The sequence below is a fragment of the Myotis nattereri genome (genome assembly GCF_964212035.1).
Source record: "Myotis nattereri genome assembly, chromosome: 14".
NCBI lineage: Eukaryota > Metazoa > Chordata > Mammalia > Chiroptera > Vespertilionidae > Myotis > Myotis nattereri.
Window position 1 is genome coordinate 6951356 of NC_138089.1, and position 16771 is coordinate 6968126.

The following is a 16771-nucleotide window of genomic DNA, read 5'->3' on the forward strand; positions in this document are numbered from 1 at the left end:
ATGGTTCTATCTATAGCTTGTTATCTTTAAAACTAAATCAGTAAAAGGACTAAAGGAAAATTCACTTTTTCTAATGGAAGAGTAACAACAAATGGTACAGAGTGTATAGACCCTGACCTCACGAAGCCCAGAGCTCTAGGGCACTTCTCATCATAACAAGTAAAATACCCGAACGGTTTCACAAACGACAATTAGTAGATATTTGAGTCCCATGGGATACGCAGTACTGTGTAAAAAATGGGAAACAGTGTATATGATATAGTCAACTCTGAAGACTCACAGTGAACATGAGACCTGAAAAGGCTCTCATTATTCCTAAAGAAAAAACAAACAAAACCCTGCATAATTGTATTTATTTATATAAAATTCTCTTTTTTGGACCACAGCATATTCCCTACCCCCTTTGCCACTTGTTAGTATCCTGTAGAGCAGCCCAACCGGAGTAGAAATTAGAGAAGTGACTGCATGACAGGGGAAGTGGTTACATCTGCGGTCAGGGAAGCATTCAGAAGCATGGACATGCGGGGGTGTCTTAAGGATAAGTAAGGATCTGGTACAACCCAGAGAGAAAAGGAGTCTTGGCAAAATATAAGAGCATGTGTGAATGCCCTGAGTTGTGAAACAAAATGGAATATAATGGAGTGAGTAGGAGTGGTATGAGTTCAAACTGAAGTAAAAGGGATAATACATAAGTAAACAAATAAAAAATCAATTGGGGGGCCCTTAGGCATCAGGATGGGGTGATCAGCCACAAATTCCAATCCTCATTCCCAAGTGTTCCATCCTGGGCCCCAAGCCCCTCAGTACCTGCATGCAGGATGCTCGGGAGTGTGTGTTCATTGTTGGGCATTCACTCTCCGCCCTGTTTTGTTCTTCAAACTTATAAAATCCCTGCAAAAACACAAGCGAAATCAGCCCATGACTTGGGTTTGCAAATGACCCTTCAACCACATGTTCACATGAGGCTGACTGTGCACAACAAGATGAACTAAGTTTTCAAACAAAGGTGAATCTGAGCAAGAAATGAAATAATGAAAAAAGAACTTGCATCAAATCAGCCTGTTAGATGACAAATATGGGCAGAGAAAATAGGACAGTTGGTTTGGGCAATGGGGAAAAGACTTGGTTCCTTTAGAAATTAAAATCAAGCAAACTTCATAAAAGTCACTTTGGAGTTTCAGAGTACAATGAAACTCCATTAAAATGAGGCTCATCACCTCATAATTTGGAAATGACAGACATTAAGTCACAACTCTCCTCTCGGATTTCTATGCACCAGATTCTGAGGCTACGATTAGCATCAGGTGTGTGTGAGTCTTGTCTCCAATCAGCCTTTACAAAAGCAGGTTGGATGGGCAGCAGCTTTTATGATAAAACGGAATTTACCCAGCAATTAAACACTCGCCTCTCTGTTAGATTCTCGTGTGCTGTATTATTCAAATCCATCCACACACATTCTGTCCTTTTTTCTCCACTCAGAGAGAAATACAAGCGGAACTTCTAAACCGCCTGTCCCACACCTTTTCTATTTTTGCTTTTCCTTTTCCACCTTCCCTCTCCTCTCTCTCTGCACTTTCACTGCTTTGTAAGTGGAAAGGCATCGAAGAGAAGAGAACCCTGAGCAGAGGCAGCGGAAATGGGGGCGGGGAGCGGCCAGGTCTCCACCTGTGCCATCGCCCAAAACGCAGCGAGGCTGCGAAGGGCTGGGCGCTGGGCAACCTGGGACAAGGCCGGTGAACGCAGCCGTGCCGATAGACCACAGTCCACAGTCAAGTGCAGGAACAATATCCAACAGACAGTCATTTAGTGTAAGAAAACAGGAGAGGGAAGAGACATGAATTACCTCTTTTTCACAGTTGGAGTTAAGTGTGAGCATAGCCATGGGGCTGTTGGGTGCGCTGCTCCCCGGCACTGGTGGCATGACATGATCGCCAGGCTGGTTTGGACATGGCAAGCTCAGGACTTGGTTGGCATGTTTATTTGCTAAAGTGGTAGAAAGGTACTGCTTTACCTGCTGCCTTTGGGCTTGCTGTATGTGGTACTTGGTAGGGTTTTCGAGGTGGGTCTGCACCTGAACATAGCCGCGGAGGGAAGAGAAGACAGCGCTGTTATTTGTGAGTTCGGACAGCTCTTGTTTCAGGCACAGACATGAGACGTGCCAGTCCACCGACAGAATCAAGACCAGTCCCGGTTGCATACCAGGCACTGTGCTCATGGGTTTTTATATCACTGAATTCAAAGCCTCACTCTTAGGACTTGGGCTCACACTTTGCCTGTTTTGTTTCCCGGAGAACGAGTGGTATATCTCTGTAAACCTGGCCCTTCTTCTCATGTCAAACTAAAAATATGCAACTAACTGTATGGCAAAAATTTCCCCAACACACCTGAACGGGTTTATTAAGATCAACACAATAGAAGGAGCACAGCATAACTCAATTTATTTCACTTTCCTTGTCAAACAGAACAGCTTCTTGTTTTGTTTAAATTCCATAAGAAACACCTGTAAAATGGTTATTGAAAATAAACAAAAACGTTCTGAGGATTAAAGCAGGTGTTGTGGATTAATTCCTCCACTTTCATTGGACATAATTCGTCAACATCTTAGTTAAGATTGTGAACTCAACCGAAAAAGCAAATGCCCATTAAGCAGCTTCTTTCAAAGCATTAACACTTATATGTGTTTTTAAACACATGAGTATTAAGTTACCAGGATATTTGTCCTCCTTTCTTATTTCTCATAAGTATTAATACAGAATTAAAAATGCTTTTTTAAAAATCAGTGATACTCAAAATCACTTTCCCTTGATAAACATAATTTACTCTTATGAGCTAAGCACAGCCAAGCACTGGGGGGGAAAGCCTGCTAATATTTACTTTGTTTAAAAATAAAATTGAATTACTTCTTACAATAAATAGCACCAAACTACAATTATTTCTACAATTGAAAATAGTGTCTACTGCATAACGTAAAAAGGAGAATTACTCAATGTACTGCATTATATCTCAGAGACTGAATAGGAAGAATGAAGCTCACCTGATAGTGATTATATTCTAGCATTTCCAGCATAACAACGGTTAGGTGGCCCCACTCCAACGAGAAACGGTAGGCTAGTCACTCCCTCTGCTTTCTGCAGTTCCGATCGGACTGACTGGCATAGAGAAGGCACTACACAAGGTGTCCCGAGGCACCGCCGGAAACTGTCACAGCAGCCCCGCTTATAATAACCTCAGCTAATTAGTTATGCATGTAAAAGCCCGTTCACACAAGGGTTGTTGTTATTTTTTCTGGAAGCAGTACAAGCTTGGTCTTAAATACTGATATAAATGTCCCCCCTTGGCTTGACGTCATGCTTTTTTTCATAAATATAAAAGAACCTTTTAAAGTGAAAAGCTATCAAAGTCAAACTCAGTGTCAGATCAAGGCCGCTTCACTATTCATCTTTAGTTCCAGTAGGATTAATAGACAATGGTATTTCTCTTCCAGCCATAGGTCAGAGCTCTGCCCCCTTCGGATAACACACTGGCTGGAAGCTGCTGCTACACATGACGTTTCCTAATGGCCAAGCTGCCGCCACTCTGACTGCAGGACAGAGGTCCTTCTCGAGTGGAGGAGTCTGTGCTGAACCTGCAGGCCTGTCAGCCTCACCTGCACCTGTCTCCACGTGCATCTCACCACTAGCTGGACAGATGTGTAGCCTCCCTCCCGACCACGCATCAGGAAGAGGGGAGCACTCCTAAGTAAAACAGAACGTGTGCGCTTGCGCACACATGCACTGAATGTACCTTTACGTGGAAGTATATTTAAGAGGAATAAATGTCTCCCCAATTTAACCCTCCAATTAGCAAGCATGAAAATTTACTAAAGATCTTTCAATATAATTCTTGGGGCTAAAGGAGAACAAGATTTATCATATACACAACGGATGCATTTATACATTTACTCACTTATTCATTCTATTACTCATTGATATTATATGCTAAACACTGTACACAGCATAGAATATACATTGTGAACAAAGAGATGGTTGCCAACTTACGAAACTTATGGTCTGGAGTGAGGCAAAGGAAGAAAAAAGGCTAACAAATATACATCTAAAACTATGATAAGATTAATATTCACTGGTGAATTGGGAGCTATTTTAAGCATAAAAAACTGAAATTCAATAATTCTGTCCACATGCCCAGGATAATGAAGCCCTTTAGATTATAGTCTCCAATGGTTTCAGATGACTGATCTGATGTGCACCAGAGGTTCAGAGACACTCAAAGTTCCAGAAAGCGCCTGGACACGGGCATAATGAGGACAACAGACATTACTAAAATAAACATAAATGAGGCCAGTGAGTGCAAAGTGCTTATCTCACTATTACACTTAGAAAAGAAAAGGCTGCACATTTAAAAATAAATGGCAATTCACTGGCAGATGCTCATTCTTTACTGAATCAGACTTTGTGCTTTAGTAAGGAGAGAGGCCACGTGATCTCCATTTAGCTTTGCCAGTGAGGTCTGCACTGCATCCGGGGTGGGGTGACCGAAGCGGGATGTCAGTGCCTTTTTAGGTTTCAGTTAAGTTGAGAACAGATTGGCTATAAACACTACGCAGTAGAGATATCATCTCCAGCCATTTCCAATCCAAACACCTGGGACAGGAAACATGACTGAGGTTCATGAGCTATGGGGCATAATAGGGAGTGGTGAGGTCTGTGGCAAACTAGGGGATGCACACTTCACCTAAAGGAACGGCTGACTGGTGGCATGGGAATAGCGGCCAGTGGAGCTAGATCTTCCACTTCTTCAATTTAGCTGGCAGACTGAACTTTTTTGAGTAACATTTCCCAGATTAAAAAAATGACACCCAATTTGATTGTTTGATTGTTCACATTGTACAAATCAAACTCAGCTCACAAGTGACTGTTCATGAGGACACCCTTCATATCCACGTTCCCTGGGGGTGGACCCAGTTCTGAGACGTAGTCCCTCTTCTGAGAACTTAGTGTCAAAACCTGCTACTTCTCTGAGAGGTGGCCGCCTGACTGCAGTCAGCAGCACAGGTAAGAGTTCGAGAACTGGGGTTGAATTCTGCCTTTGCAAGTTACAACGTATGTGATCCTCCATGAGTCAGCAACGTTCGTAGGCCTTCCTTTTCTAGGTGCTCCGTGAGGTGCTAATGGAACCCACCACACAGAGTATTTCCTGCTTTAAATTAAATTGTGCTTCTGAAAGACTACGTATCTGAAACAGCTGTTCTCAAACTTTGTGTGTCATAGCACCCTTTTTAACTCTAGAAGTTTGTTGTGTTTCTGTGGATTATACCTATTGATATTTAGCATATTAGAAATTAAAAATGAGAAATTTTTAAAACATAAGAGCATACACTAGCACATACTCCACTGGACATCAGAACAAGGACATTTTAACATCCTGTAGCATTTATAAAACTATTCTGCATACTCGTGAGATGAGCAGGAAAAAAGGAAACTAACAAATAGGTATTATTATGAAGACAGTTTTGACCTGGTAGGACCCCTGCACGGGTTGTGGAGACCCACAGAGAAGCCCTGACCTGGCCCAGTCATGCACTCGAGCACTCTCACCCTGCAGCCTGCCTGCCACTCACGCCTGCGTGAGGAAGCAAGGGGCACGGAGGCTGCTGATCACCAGGCCGATATGCTGGAGGGCAGCAACCCTGCATTAACTTCCTCGTCGTATGACTGTGAGCGTCTATAGTCCTCTATTTTGAAAGCCATATAAATATAATTCTGTCTTCAAGAATCCTAAACCATGGCTTTTAAGTTAGTGACTTCCCCTTCATTAATTTTAAATAGCCAGCAAATGAGCATGCAAATGAAAATATATGTGGCATTAAACATCTGCACAATTTCTTAATAATTTTTGCATTCTTTTTAGCTTCAAACCAACTACTCAAGTTGAGGAATTAGAACAGCAAAAGTTAGGTACTGCTCAGCATTTGAAGCACAGACCACAAAATAAAGCTAGAAAATTTTATACTCTATCAAAACATATTTTATTGATAAAATTTTTATTTCACATAAAAAGTGATCACTATCTGGTTAAAGTGGGGGGAAAAAAAAGCCTTGAAACTTTTCTTGTTACTGTGTTGTGTTGCATACCCTTGACTCAGCAGTGACCCCTGGTGACTATGAATGAGGGACATCCACAGTGCCCTGTCCTCAACAGCCTGCTCAGCTCCTGTAGACTCATGCCCGTGCTTCCTCCATGGGTCAACCTGCCTCACAACTGGTCTTCCTCTCTGCCTGCTGCCTTCTGTATTTCCCAGCATCGTTCCCTTTCCTAAGAACCTGCCTTCTCATGATGGGCCTGGAGTAGGACAGCTTCGGGGTAGTCACGTTTGCCTCCAGCGGTGTTCCAGGACCTGCCTTCTCATGATGGGCCTGGAGTAGGACAGATTCAGGGTAGTCACGTTTGCCTCCAGCGGTGCTCCTCTCCACTGGCCACTCCTCCCCACAACCCTCTTTCCTTTCTTTATTCAGATGTTGAACTGATAGTAAGAGAACTGGGATGGACCCCTTCTAACTGCCCACTGGAGCTCTGCCACTTCCCAGGTGGCACTGACAGGTCCTCTGTTGTCAGTTTCATTCTGAAGACATCCTAGTGCACTCGTGTGAGACCGTGCAGCAGACACTACTCTCTTGGCTGAAAAAACAGTTCACTGAAGGAAAAAATATCCCCATTTGATGTCCACTGTTCTATTCCAGGTACTATTTATAAACCAGAATATAAATAAAATTGAGTGAAAATCACATAATCCTTTTAGTTTATAATTGATTTTATTTTTTTAACAAATCAAAAAAGTGTTTCAATTTCTCATTTTATGTTTGGATAGAGAATGTGTTCTTTTGCTCAGTAAATTTAAGGAAAATTAGAGTAAATATAATTCAACAAATTGCTACCCACTGTCATCCACACACCACCATTCTTTTCATACTGTTATCTAAAGTTTAGATTCTAAACGACAGATTATACAGGTCAATTACGCAATCACCATTCTTGAAAAATAAAAAATAAAAAAAAACGGTAAAATCGAGAATGCTAGATTCAATGAAAAGAACTGTCCAGGGTCACATCTGGTAGGTGCCAATGTTCTTTTCAGCCCCACAATGATAGTGCTACCACAGAAGAAAACTCCAGCCAGAAACGCCCTCCACACGTGGCCTTGTGAAAGGTATCTCACAAACAGTAAGGAAAGGAAGGGTGTGAATCCTGACCTCAGAGAGAACTACCAACTCAGAGGCAAGCAGAAGCAAAAATAAAGAATCCTGAAATAAAGGAAAGTTGGAAGTGACTAAGGGTGACAAGCCAAGTCCTTTTTCCAAATACATCTAAACTGGACAAGCAGCCATGTAAGAACCCAGGGTCTGCTTAATTATCCCATTTTAAATATAAAGAAACAGAAAACTTGAAAAGAAGGTGAAAAGACATGCCAGAGTGAGAAATCAAACCAGGTGTCCATCATTCTGTCCCCAGGAGCAAAGGAGGCCAACAGCCCGCACTGGTGGTGAGTCTGGACCTAGGGCATTAACTGAGCAAAGAGAAGAGAAGCCATGTGCATCCGGAGGCGCACTCACATGCCCTTGTGTGCACATGGAAATACATATGAATTTATGGCCCACTTCTATTGGCTTATATATTTTCATATTGCTTCCTGTCATGCTACTTTGTAGGATTCTGAATTCAGACAAATGAGTTATAAATGTGCACAAAAGGGAAGGATGGCAAGTACATTTTTCTAAACGTTTGATGTAATAGAATAAACTAGACCAAAAATTCCTAGCCAGTCTTTTATCCTTAGCTAATGTGCCTGTTATAATCCTCAAGGTGGGATGCTTTTCGAGTAGGACAAATAATATTTAGTAGCCTCAGGAAAAAGGGTATTCTCATAAGGAAACTCCTCTTATATATAATTCTTTAATCTCTCAGATTAAAATAAGCCAAAGGTCCAAGTATAAAAATAACACCACATTTTAATGTTGGCCAAATAGAAATATGAGAGATTTAAGTGTGGGAGCCATTGCCTGCAGAATATTTATAATCCTAGATTAAAAACATCACTTACAGAACCAAATTCCTAGGAGAGAAGCAGCGAGACCTAATAAACTTAATCCATTACTCACTTTGGGAGAAAACCATGCATTTACAGGTCCTGCTTTCTGAGAATCATGCCCGTCATTATGCATGGGTATTAAATAGCATATCCTATTAAATAGCAAGACTTAAACTATAGAAAACAGAATAAGAATTAATTCACTCAAAAGTGTCCACTATGTATGAGATGTTGTGCAATTTATATTCATTCCTAGTGTAGGTCAATTCAAAATAAAACTAAGAAATCACTTGAATGACCATATAAAATATTCTTGAAAGCCTCTTCACACAGTGTTTTAACCATAGAATGACAACTGATGGAATACAGAAGCAACTCTAGGAGACATGTGTTCTTGGTACATCTGAGATACATGAAGAACTAAGTACAGGATTGGGTGCAGACCTTCATGTGCATATAAACCACCTGGGATCTTATTAAATAGGGTAACTCCACAGATCTAGGGCGGGACCCACGATCATGCATTTCTAATAAACAGCTGGGGACACTCCACAGACCACACCACACCTGGATGCTTCACGCATTCTCACCCGGAGTTCTGCTCCCATGAAGAGAGTTATATGATCACCATTCATTGAACAAATATTGCTTGAGTGCCCACCAGATGCCTGACAACTATCCTCTTCTTCCACAGGCTGTCTAGGGAGGGCCTCTCCGAGGTGACCTGCAAGCACAGACCTGACGGAGGGGAATGAGCCAGGCAGATGCTGGGGAAGAGCACGGGCAAGTGCGGAAGTCCTGGTGGGAGGAAGCCTCACGTGCTCCGGGGACAGCAAGGAGGCTCTTACTGCACACTGTTTACTTGGCTCTAACTTTCCACACTCGCCTGGTTCTCCTCACATCCTCGTCATTGCTTCTCATGTCCTTTGCTAGCTTTCCCCCTTCTCCTCTGGAATGTCAGAGCGCCTCAGGCTCCAAGTCTGATGTTCCCCTGCACACAGCCCTGGCGACCTCAGCCCTGCAGCTCACCTTACCTGCCTACTCCATAGCATCCTTCGGAGGCCTGCAGACATCTCAACCTTGACATGCCATCATCCCCTGTAAGTCAGCTCCTCCCACGTCTTCTCTATCCTTCTGTAGGTCAAAAACTGGTCTTCATATGGTTCAACCTAATTGCTCATTCCAAAAACCTTGGTCATCTTTGACTTTTCTTCAACTCAATATCCAGTTCATCAGGTATTGGCTCCCTCTTCAGAATGCACCCAGAATGTAACTAACGGCCCCATTTCTAGTGTTGCCATTGCCATGTCTCACTGAATCCCTTGACGGTCTGCCGCTTGCAGTCTGCTTTCAGAACACGGCGGGAGCAGTTCCCGGGAAACAGGCCAGATCAGACCACTGCCCTGCAAGAGGCACTGTGCACGGCCCGCTCGCTGTCGCGGAGAAAACACACAGTGCTTCCAATGCCGGCAGGTTCCTAAGCCACGGCTACCATGGCCCTTGTCAGGAATGCACACTCTTGGGCCCCACCCAAAGCCATTGACTCAGAACCTCTGGGTTTGGGGCCAGAAATCTATGTTTTAACAAGCTGGCCAGAGTGTGCAGACCCCTGTCCACTCCACCCTGGGGTCATGACCTCTGATTTATCTCCCACAACCATCCTAAGAATTTATTCAAAATCCCAACCCACATGCTGCCAGTGCTCCTGATTCTACCCTGCTCCACCTCATCCAGACCATGGCCTGGCATGTAGCAGCCCCTCAGTAAACTTTTGTGAATCAATGAGTGAATGGCGCCAGTGGCTGAAGGGCATGGATGAGGAGAGAACAGAAGCCAAGAACAGGCCCCACTGTGCAGACCCTGGCTGGGGCTAGAGGCTAAGCTCTGCAAGTGCCCTGAGGAAATGGAGATGTGACAGTCCCTCAATTCAGAAAGCTTGGGAGGACCAGTGATTCCCAGCTGACTAGCACCCTGAGAGCCTCTTCTTTCTGAGGTGTGCCCAGAGGCCGCCATCCCTCCACTCTCCCCTCTCGGCTCAGCCCTGATGATCTAAACACACATCAGGAGCCCAGATAAGTCACAGTTAAAGCAGAGAACCCCAAGCAGGTGGCTCTTGGGAACAGGTAATGCTACTGGCCTACCCAGTATTTAATTAAAAAAGAAGTGTTCACACCAAAAGTTGGATTTCTGGTTCCTTGGGAGAAATCTGAGCTGTCCTGTGGTGGGTCCCCAGGGGCAGAGCTGAGGAGAGCGCCCTCTCTGTTCTTGCCTCAGCAGGCTCCAGCCCCTCCTTCTGACGCAGGAAAGTCACCTGCCCAACTCCTGTCACCTGCCCACCTGACAGCATCCGAGTCAGCACACCTGTGTTACCCTCTCACACTTCACACTTGGAGGTGGTTCCAAATCTGATGGGATGGTGATGGTGTATGTGCGCTTAGAAAGAGCCACAGCAAATGAACAACCTCACGATTTGGGTGAGAAAATAAAAGAAATTGATGTAAACTTTGAAAAGGTCCATATACATCCATCACCCATTATACTTTCAAGAGCTTTTCTAAGGAAATCATCAGCTACAGTGGGAAAGGTTTAAGGACAAGGATGGCAGCCAGAGCATTATCTGTAACAGGAATGGTCACAAGTTTCCCAGGAACACAGTCATTTACATTCCGTCTGTGGCAGCCAAACTATAGCAGTGCTGGAGCAAAAGCCTAAAATACAGTGGAGCCTCAGTTCTCGGACTCTGTGTTCCCGAAGGCTGTTTGAGAAGCAACTTGTTCAAAAATGGAATCATTTTTTCCCCATTAGAAATAATGTAAACTGAATTAATCCGTTCCAGACCACAAAATGATTACTTTTTTGTTGTTGTTTTTGTTAATTCTTATCCAGGGGTATTTTCTCCATTGATTTTTAGATAGTGGAAGGGAGGAAGGATGGGAGAAAGAAAGAGAGAAACACCAATGTGAAAGAAACACATCTATTTGTTGTCTCCTACACGCTCCCTGACCAGCGCCAGGGACCAAATCTGCATGCAACCCAAGTATGTGCTACTGACCAGGAATCCAACCCACAACCCTTCGTCCCGAGGCCGGCCCTCTAACCATTTCGCACACCCACCAGGGCTGATTCCCTATTTTAACCTTTCTTATATTCAGTACATGTAGAATGCATTGTTTAATCTATAAATACACACTTTAAAAACAAAAAGGATATTAAATGTAAATGAAAATTTAACAAAAAGGAAATGAAATGTACCGTAAAAAATGAAAATCACACTAGAACTCACCTTTTCATCCATCCATCTCTCCATCCCTCCACCCCTCCATCCCCCCACCCATCCATCCCTTCACTCCTCCACCCCTCCACCCATGCATCCCTCTGAGCAGTAAAACTGTTTCCTGGAGGTATTTCTTCAGACTCAGGCAAACACTTCATGAATTCACTCAATTAAAAATTGCCTGGCTACCCAAGCTTTGCTATTACGTCTCTATGTCACATTCAACTTATTTTTCATGACATTCTTTTTCTTGAAAACTCGCAGGTTTTCAGACTGGGAGATGAGTAGAGGGTTCCATTTAAAGTCCCCACTCACATTCCCACTCACCAGTAACATCAGCCTGTCCACTGGCTTGTGTCCCAGCAATGACCTCCTCCTATGAGATGTGGGTCCTTTTTGGCACTTTGTTCCAGAAGAGGCCTGTCTCATCACAACTGAACACTATTGGGAACAAATCCCTCACCTCTACGTATTCTTGAAATTCTGTCATGAAATTATCTGCAGCTACAGTATCACCATAAATTGGCTGTCAGGTCAAGAGCCAAAGTTTTGTTCGACAACAAGACATTTTCTTCCATGAACAACTTGGTGGAGAACTGAATTGCTCGAAATGGGAGACGTTCAAGAACTGAGGTTTGACTCTATTTATTATCTGGCCCTTCACAGAAAGTGTGCCAACCATTAATCTCTAATAACAAAAATATGGGAAACAAATACCTAATATGCAAAGAATTAAATTTATCACGAGGCAACCACATAAGTTCAGGGTTCCTGAACCTGCACAGCAGTGACCCTGGGGCCAAATAGCGCTTTGTCGTGGGGCTGCCCTGTGTATTGTGTTGTAGGATATGGAGAATGTCATGAAAAGTAAGTTGAATATGACATAGAGACCCTGGTCTCTGCCCAGTAGATGCCAGTAAAGCCTTCCCCCAACACCAGCTGTGACCTCCAGACCTTCCAAATGTCCTGTGGGGGCCAACCTACTCCCAGTAGAGAGCCACTGCAGTAGATGGACACAACACAGCACTAAAGCCCTTACTTTATGAAGGGAAAGTTTCTTACGGAAGTAGGAACACCAAGCAGGTTAGAAACAGTACATACAGTGATCCCAAATTGGCTTAAACATGTTTATACATATGCAGAGACAAAAAGACCAGTTACAAATCACTCAGCAAAGTCTTAGTAATGAATATCCTGTGATGATGAAATTATAAGTTGCCGGAAGCCGGTCCATCCTTGCTGCTTGGCACAGTCGCTGCAGGATAGAAACATCTGCACAGCATATGTTTCAAGGGACCTGGCATATATAGCATACTGTTCTTAATATGTTTGCTCCCCTTAGCGCTGTGTGTTTTAACCAAGGTCACCTCTCCGAGAAAGGTTGTTTCCCCAGGTAGGGATTTTTCCCTGAAGTTAGGGAGGGGATGAAACTCCTTAACTAAGTGCCAGGCGGGTAGTTAATCACTTTAACTACAAACAATCATGCTTAAGCTATATAACCTTTACTCCCTGGAATGGAGATAAGAAAGGCCCTAACCTTTGTAATAGAAATTGACAGGATTAAAACCAACTGGTATAAATACGGATGTAACAAGACAATAAACAGCAGAACCTCTCTGGAGATCCAGACCAGAACTTGGCTGGAGATCCTGGCTGGAGATCCTGGCTACGCTGCTGATCAACTGAACACTGTCTCCGTGTCCTTCCTTCTTCGCCGACTCCATCTACGCCTTTGGGAACCCCTGGACCTGCTGGGGTTGGACCCCGGCAAAAAGTGACTGTTACTTTATTGATTCTTTTCTATATTTCCTATTATATACATGGCACCGATTTTGTAATTTTAAAAAATGTAAATTCCACAAAAAGTAAGTTCTGTGGATCTGGACCAATAAAAATATATTCAGGCAGAATTCCTCTACTGAAAATTTTGCAAGCAACAATGAAACCCATGAAGTTGTTATATCATCATGAAATTTGCCTCATCTCAACTTTTACTTTACATACTTGGTCAGATTAAGATGACCCTGGTCTTCATGATTTTTTACTCTAACATTCAAGCTCAGTCTGTATCGTATTTGACACACGATGGTTCTGTAGATGGTGGCGATTCCTGGCTCAATGGTGCCCTTACAACAGGCCATTGTGAGGACCCTGCAGCCCCCCGTGATGGGAGGTGTGAGGGGGGCATGCCATGTGCTACAACTTTTCCATGCGCCCCAGTTTAGCACCGCTCAGAATTGCAGACTCCTTGTTTTAGCATTTCCCCCAAATGCCCCCATTGTTTGCAGTTTATCGGGTATTAGAGATCATTATGGCCCAGGCAGATAAACTTCTTTTCATGAGGACCGACACTCAGAAAACTGGCAGTGGTCAAGTGTGTCAGAGATGAAAAGTTTGCCCCAGGCCTACGCAAAGGTCAGCCAGAAATGAGAGCTGCATGCTGCAGGTTTAAAGGTCAAGTCCTCAAGAGCTGACAACTGGCACAAAGCAGCTGCCTTGTCATAACACAGACTTCAGGACCTAAATCATGAGGCTGGGGTCTCCTGTGTTTGCAGGTCACTGTCTGGGGCAGTGCTGAAGACTGTACAGATATGTGAGGATGAAATCCCCATTTGGGATCAACAACACAACAGTAACGGCGGCTCAAGAGCACTTTCGGGCTGTGCTAGGCGCTGTGCTAAGCTTTGCACGCAGACGCTCTAACTACCCCCACCTAACGACTCAGTCATTCATTCAATCGTTTCCAGGGCACTGAGGTGAGACAGAACTCAAGGAAAGCTCCTGATCCCACAGAAACCAGGTTTCGGTTCTGAAGCAGCAACAAACTCAATGGAAACAAATCAACAAAGAAGGAGCCTCGCGGAGAGCAGCAGCAGCTGGAAGTGGGAGAGAAAGCAGCCAGCCACTGGGAGGGAGGGGGGCCTCTCTGGGGGGTGCCAACCAGCTGAGACCCCAATGCCACAACGAGGCCAGCTGTGCACAGCACCAGAGGGGCTTTGATCCCAAGTGGGAGCTGGCTTGGCACGCAGGAGGGACAAGGACATCAACAACCACGCCACAGGCTGCGCCGTGACAAGGTCAGCGCGTGACCTGGGAGAGGCAGTGGGGCCAGACGCTTACTGGGAGCTCCATGGCCTCTGAAGGGATTTGACTTTTTTCCTCTGTACATATAAGAAGTCTTGGGAGGTTTAAATCAGAGAAGTGAGGTACAGGACCAGAGAACGTGGTAAAGCATCACCCTGGGGTCAATGTGGGTAGGAGGTAGAAGTGAACACAGGAAGAACAATTAGGAGGTTCCTGTAGCCACAATCCTAATGTTGGGGATGCCTTATACTCCTATCAGGAAGAAGTGGGCTTGCATCACATCTAATTTAAGAAAAACACATACATTAAGGACTTTATTATGCAATGTTCCGAAAGTCTCACACCACCATCAAGTTATTATAAATGATGCACACCATTATAATATCCCATATATGCCTGCTTGGAGCATACAAACTAAGTATATGGCCAAGTGTCAGAGCACAATGGAGAGGGGTGGTCTGGTATTGTTAATATCTGGATGGAGTTTCACATAGATCTCAGTTCAAATCCTAGGCAAGTTGCTTCAATGTTAGTTTATTGGTGTGTTTTTTTTTTGTCTGTTTGTTTTTTTAATATGTTTTTATTGATTTCAGAAAGACAAAGGGAGAGAGAGATAGAAACATCAGTGATGAGAGAGAATCATTGATCGGCTGCATCTCACATGCCCCTCTGCTGGGGATGGAGCCCGTAACCGGGGCATATGCCCTGACCAGGAATTGAACCATGACCTCCTGGGTCATGAGTCGAAACTCAACCACTGAGTGACACCAGCAGGGCTGCTTCAATGTTTTGAACTTCAGTTTTCTATATGCAAAATGAGATCATGGATACTACCTACCTAGTAGTTGCTGATCTTGTTAAGTGATAAAAATGCATAAAAAGTACTCAGCAGACAGTACATGCTCAATAAATAATGTTCTCTCTTACTATTAGTCTTGTACTTTTTGCTTTCACATTCAAGTAGACCAGTGTTAGATCATTTAGCTCATCCATCTCAAAACAATTTAAGGCCACCTTGACGGGTGGAGAGGGCAGAGAGAAGGGGACACATGTTAGGCATCTTTTCATCTTGGTCTCTTTAGCTGGCTCAACTATCATGGCTAGATGGTAAGGGTAAGAATCAATGGAAAGGAACAACAGGAAATAACTGTTGACCTCCTATGAGTCTCAGATCCAAGGAGGATGCCTTGTCCATTAACGGAAGGGTAAGAAACGTCATCACTGCTGTGAAAGCTTAATTCAAAACCCAAGACTTCACAGCACCTTGAGTTCTGGACAGCAAGGTGGGCAGGAAAAGTTATGCTACCAAACCCAATGTCCAGATGACAAAGCTTTAAATATGAACATATCACATCATTTTTTATAATAATAAAAATGTAACTGCAATCTCCAACATTAAAATAATGGCAAAGTATGTACATTCATTTTAATTTTATGCAATTACTGAAAATAATATATGTGGAGAATATACAGCAGTATATAATAATACACAATTTGAAAATTAAATGCAGATGTAAAAGCATAAAAGCTATGAATTCACTGACCCAAAAACATATTAATTGAAAAAAAGAAAGAAAATTATATTTTAAAATAGTTTTGTATCAGAATAATTTAGTATGATATTTTCATCCTTCCAAACTTTCTGGTATAATTATAATAAGAAATTGTCATTTATTTTGGCTGAGGAGGTAGCCTCCTACTGGAGAAGCAGGAAATATAGGCATTTCTTTTCCAGCCTCCCTTGCAGCTCAGGAGTGAACATGATTTAGGATCCACCAATGAGATATACTCGCAATGACTCCGGAGCTAGAGAGGAGTGGCAAGCACAGGAAGATGTCATGCTGCAGGAAGACTGAGTCTGAGTCCGTAGGGGGAGGGCCCAGCAGAGCAGGTTCCAGTGGTTAATCTCCAGACCAATTCTGTGCTGTGGTTTGAAGTACAGCTTCTGGCAACATGGTTCCAAACCTGGTTCTTCATATAGAAATACTAGAGGCCCAATGCACGAAAATTCATGCAAGAGTAGGCCTTCCTTCCCCTGGCTGCCGGCACCAGCTTCCCTCCCGCACCTGGGACCCGGGCTGCTTTCCTCCAGCTGCCGGCAGGCACCCAGGACCTGGGCTTCGCTCCGGCCCCGGCTTCGTCCAGAAGGACATTTGGAATGACGCCCAGAAGGATGTCCGGTCTAATTAGCATATTACCCTTTTATTATTATAGGTGTACATACTTAAATATGTATGAATATGTGCCTATATATAAATGCAAGCTATCCCCCCAAAATATATACACACTTTAACAGCTGGTAGCTCAATTTTGTAAATGAAATATATTTT

At 43.6% G+C, this 16771-nt stretch overlaps 1 protein-coding gene across 7 annotated transcripts in view; it reads right to left on the reverse strand.

The window, feature by feature from the left end:
- The window catches only part of MITF (melanocyte inducing transcription factor), a gene marked incomplete at its 5' end in the record, with an annotated part of 240918 nt that overhangs the window by 29123 nt on the left and 195024 nt on the right, over positions 1–16771 (reverse strand). For 6 of the 7 annotated variants that reach the window (XM_081105621.1, XM_081105624.1, XM_081105623.1 and 3 more), the window contains 2 exons: positions 808–891; positions 1844–2071. In XM_081105621.1, the coding sequence (XP_080961747.1) occupies positions 808–891; positions 1844–2071 (312 nt within the window). The remainder of the gene's footprint in view (positions 1–807; positions 892–1843; positions 2072–16771) is intronic. The other variant, XM_081105625.1, reaches the window with a different exon arrangement.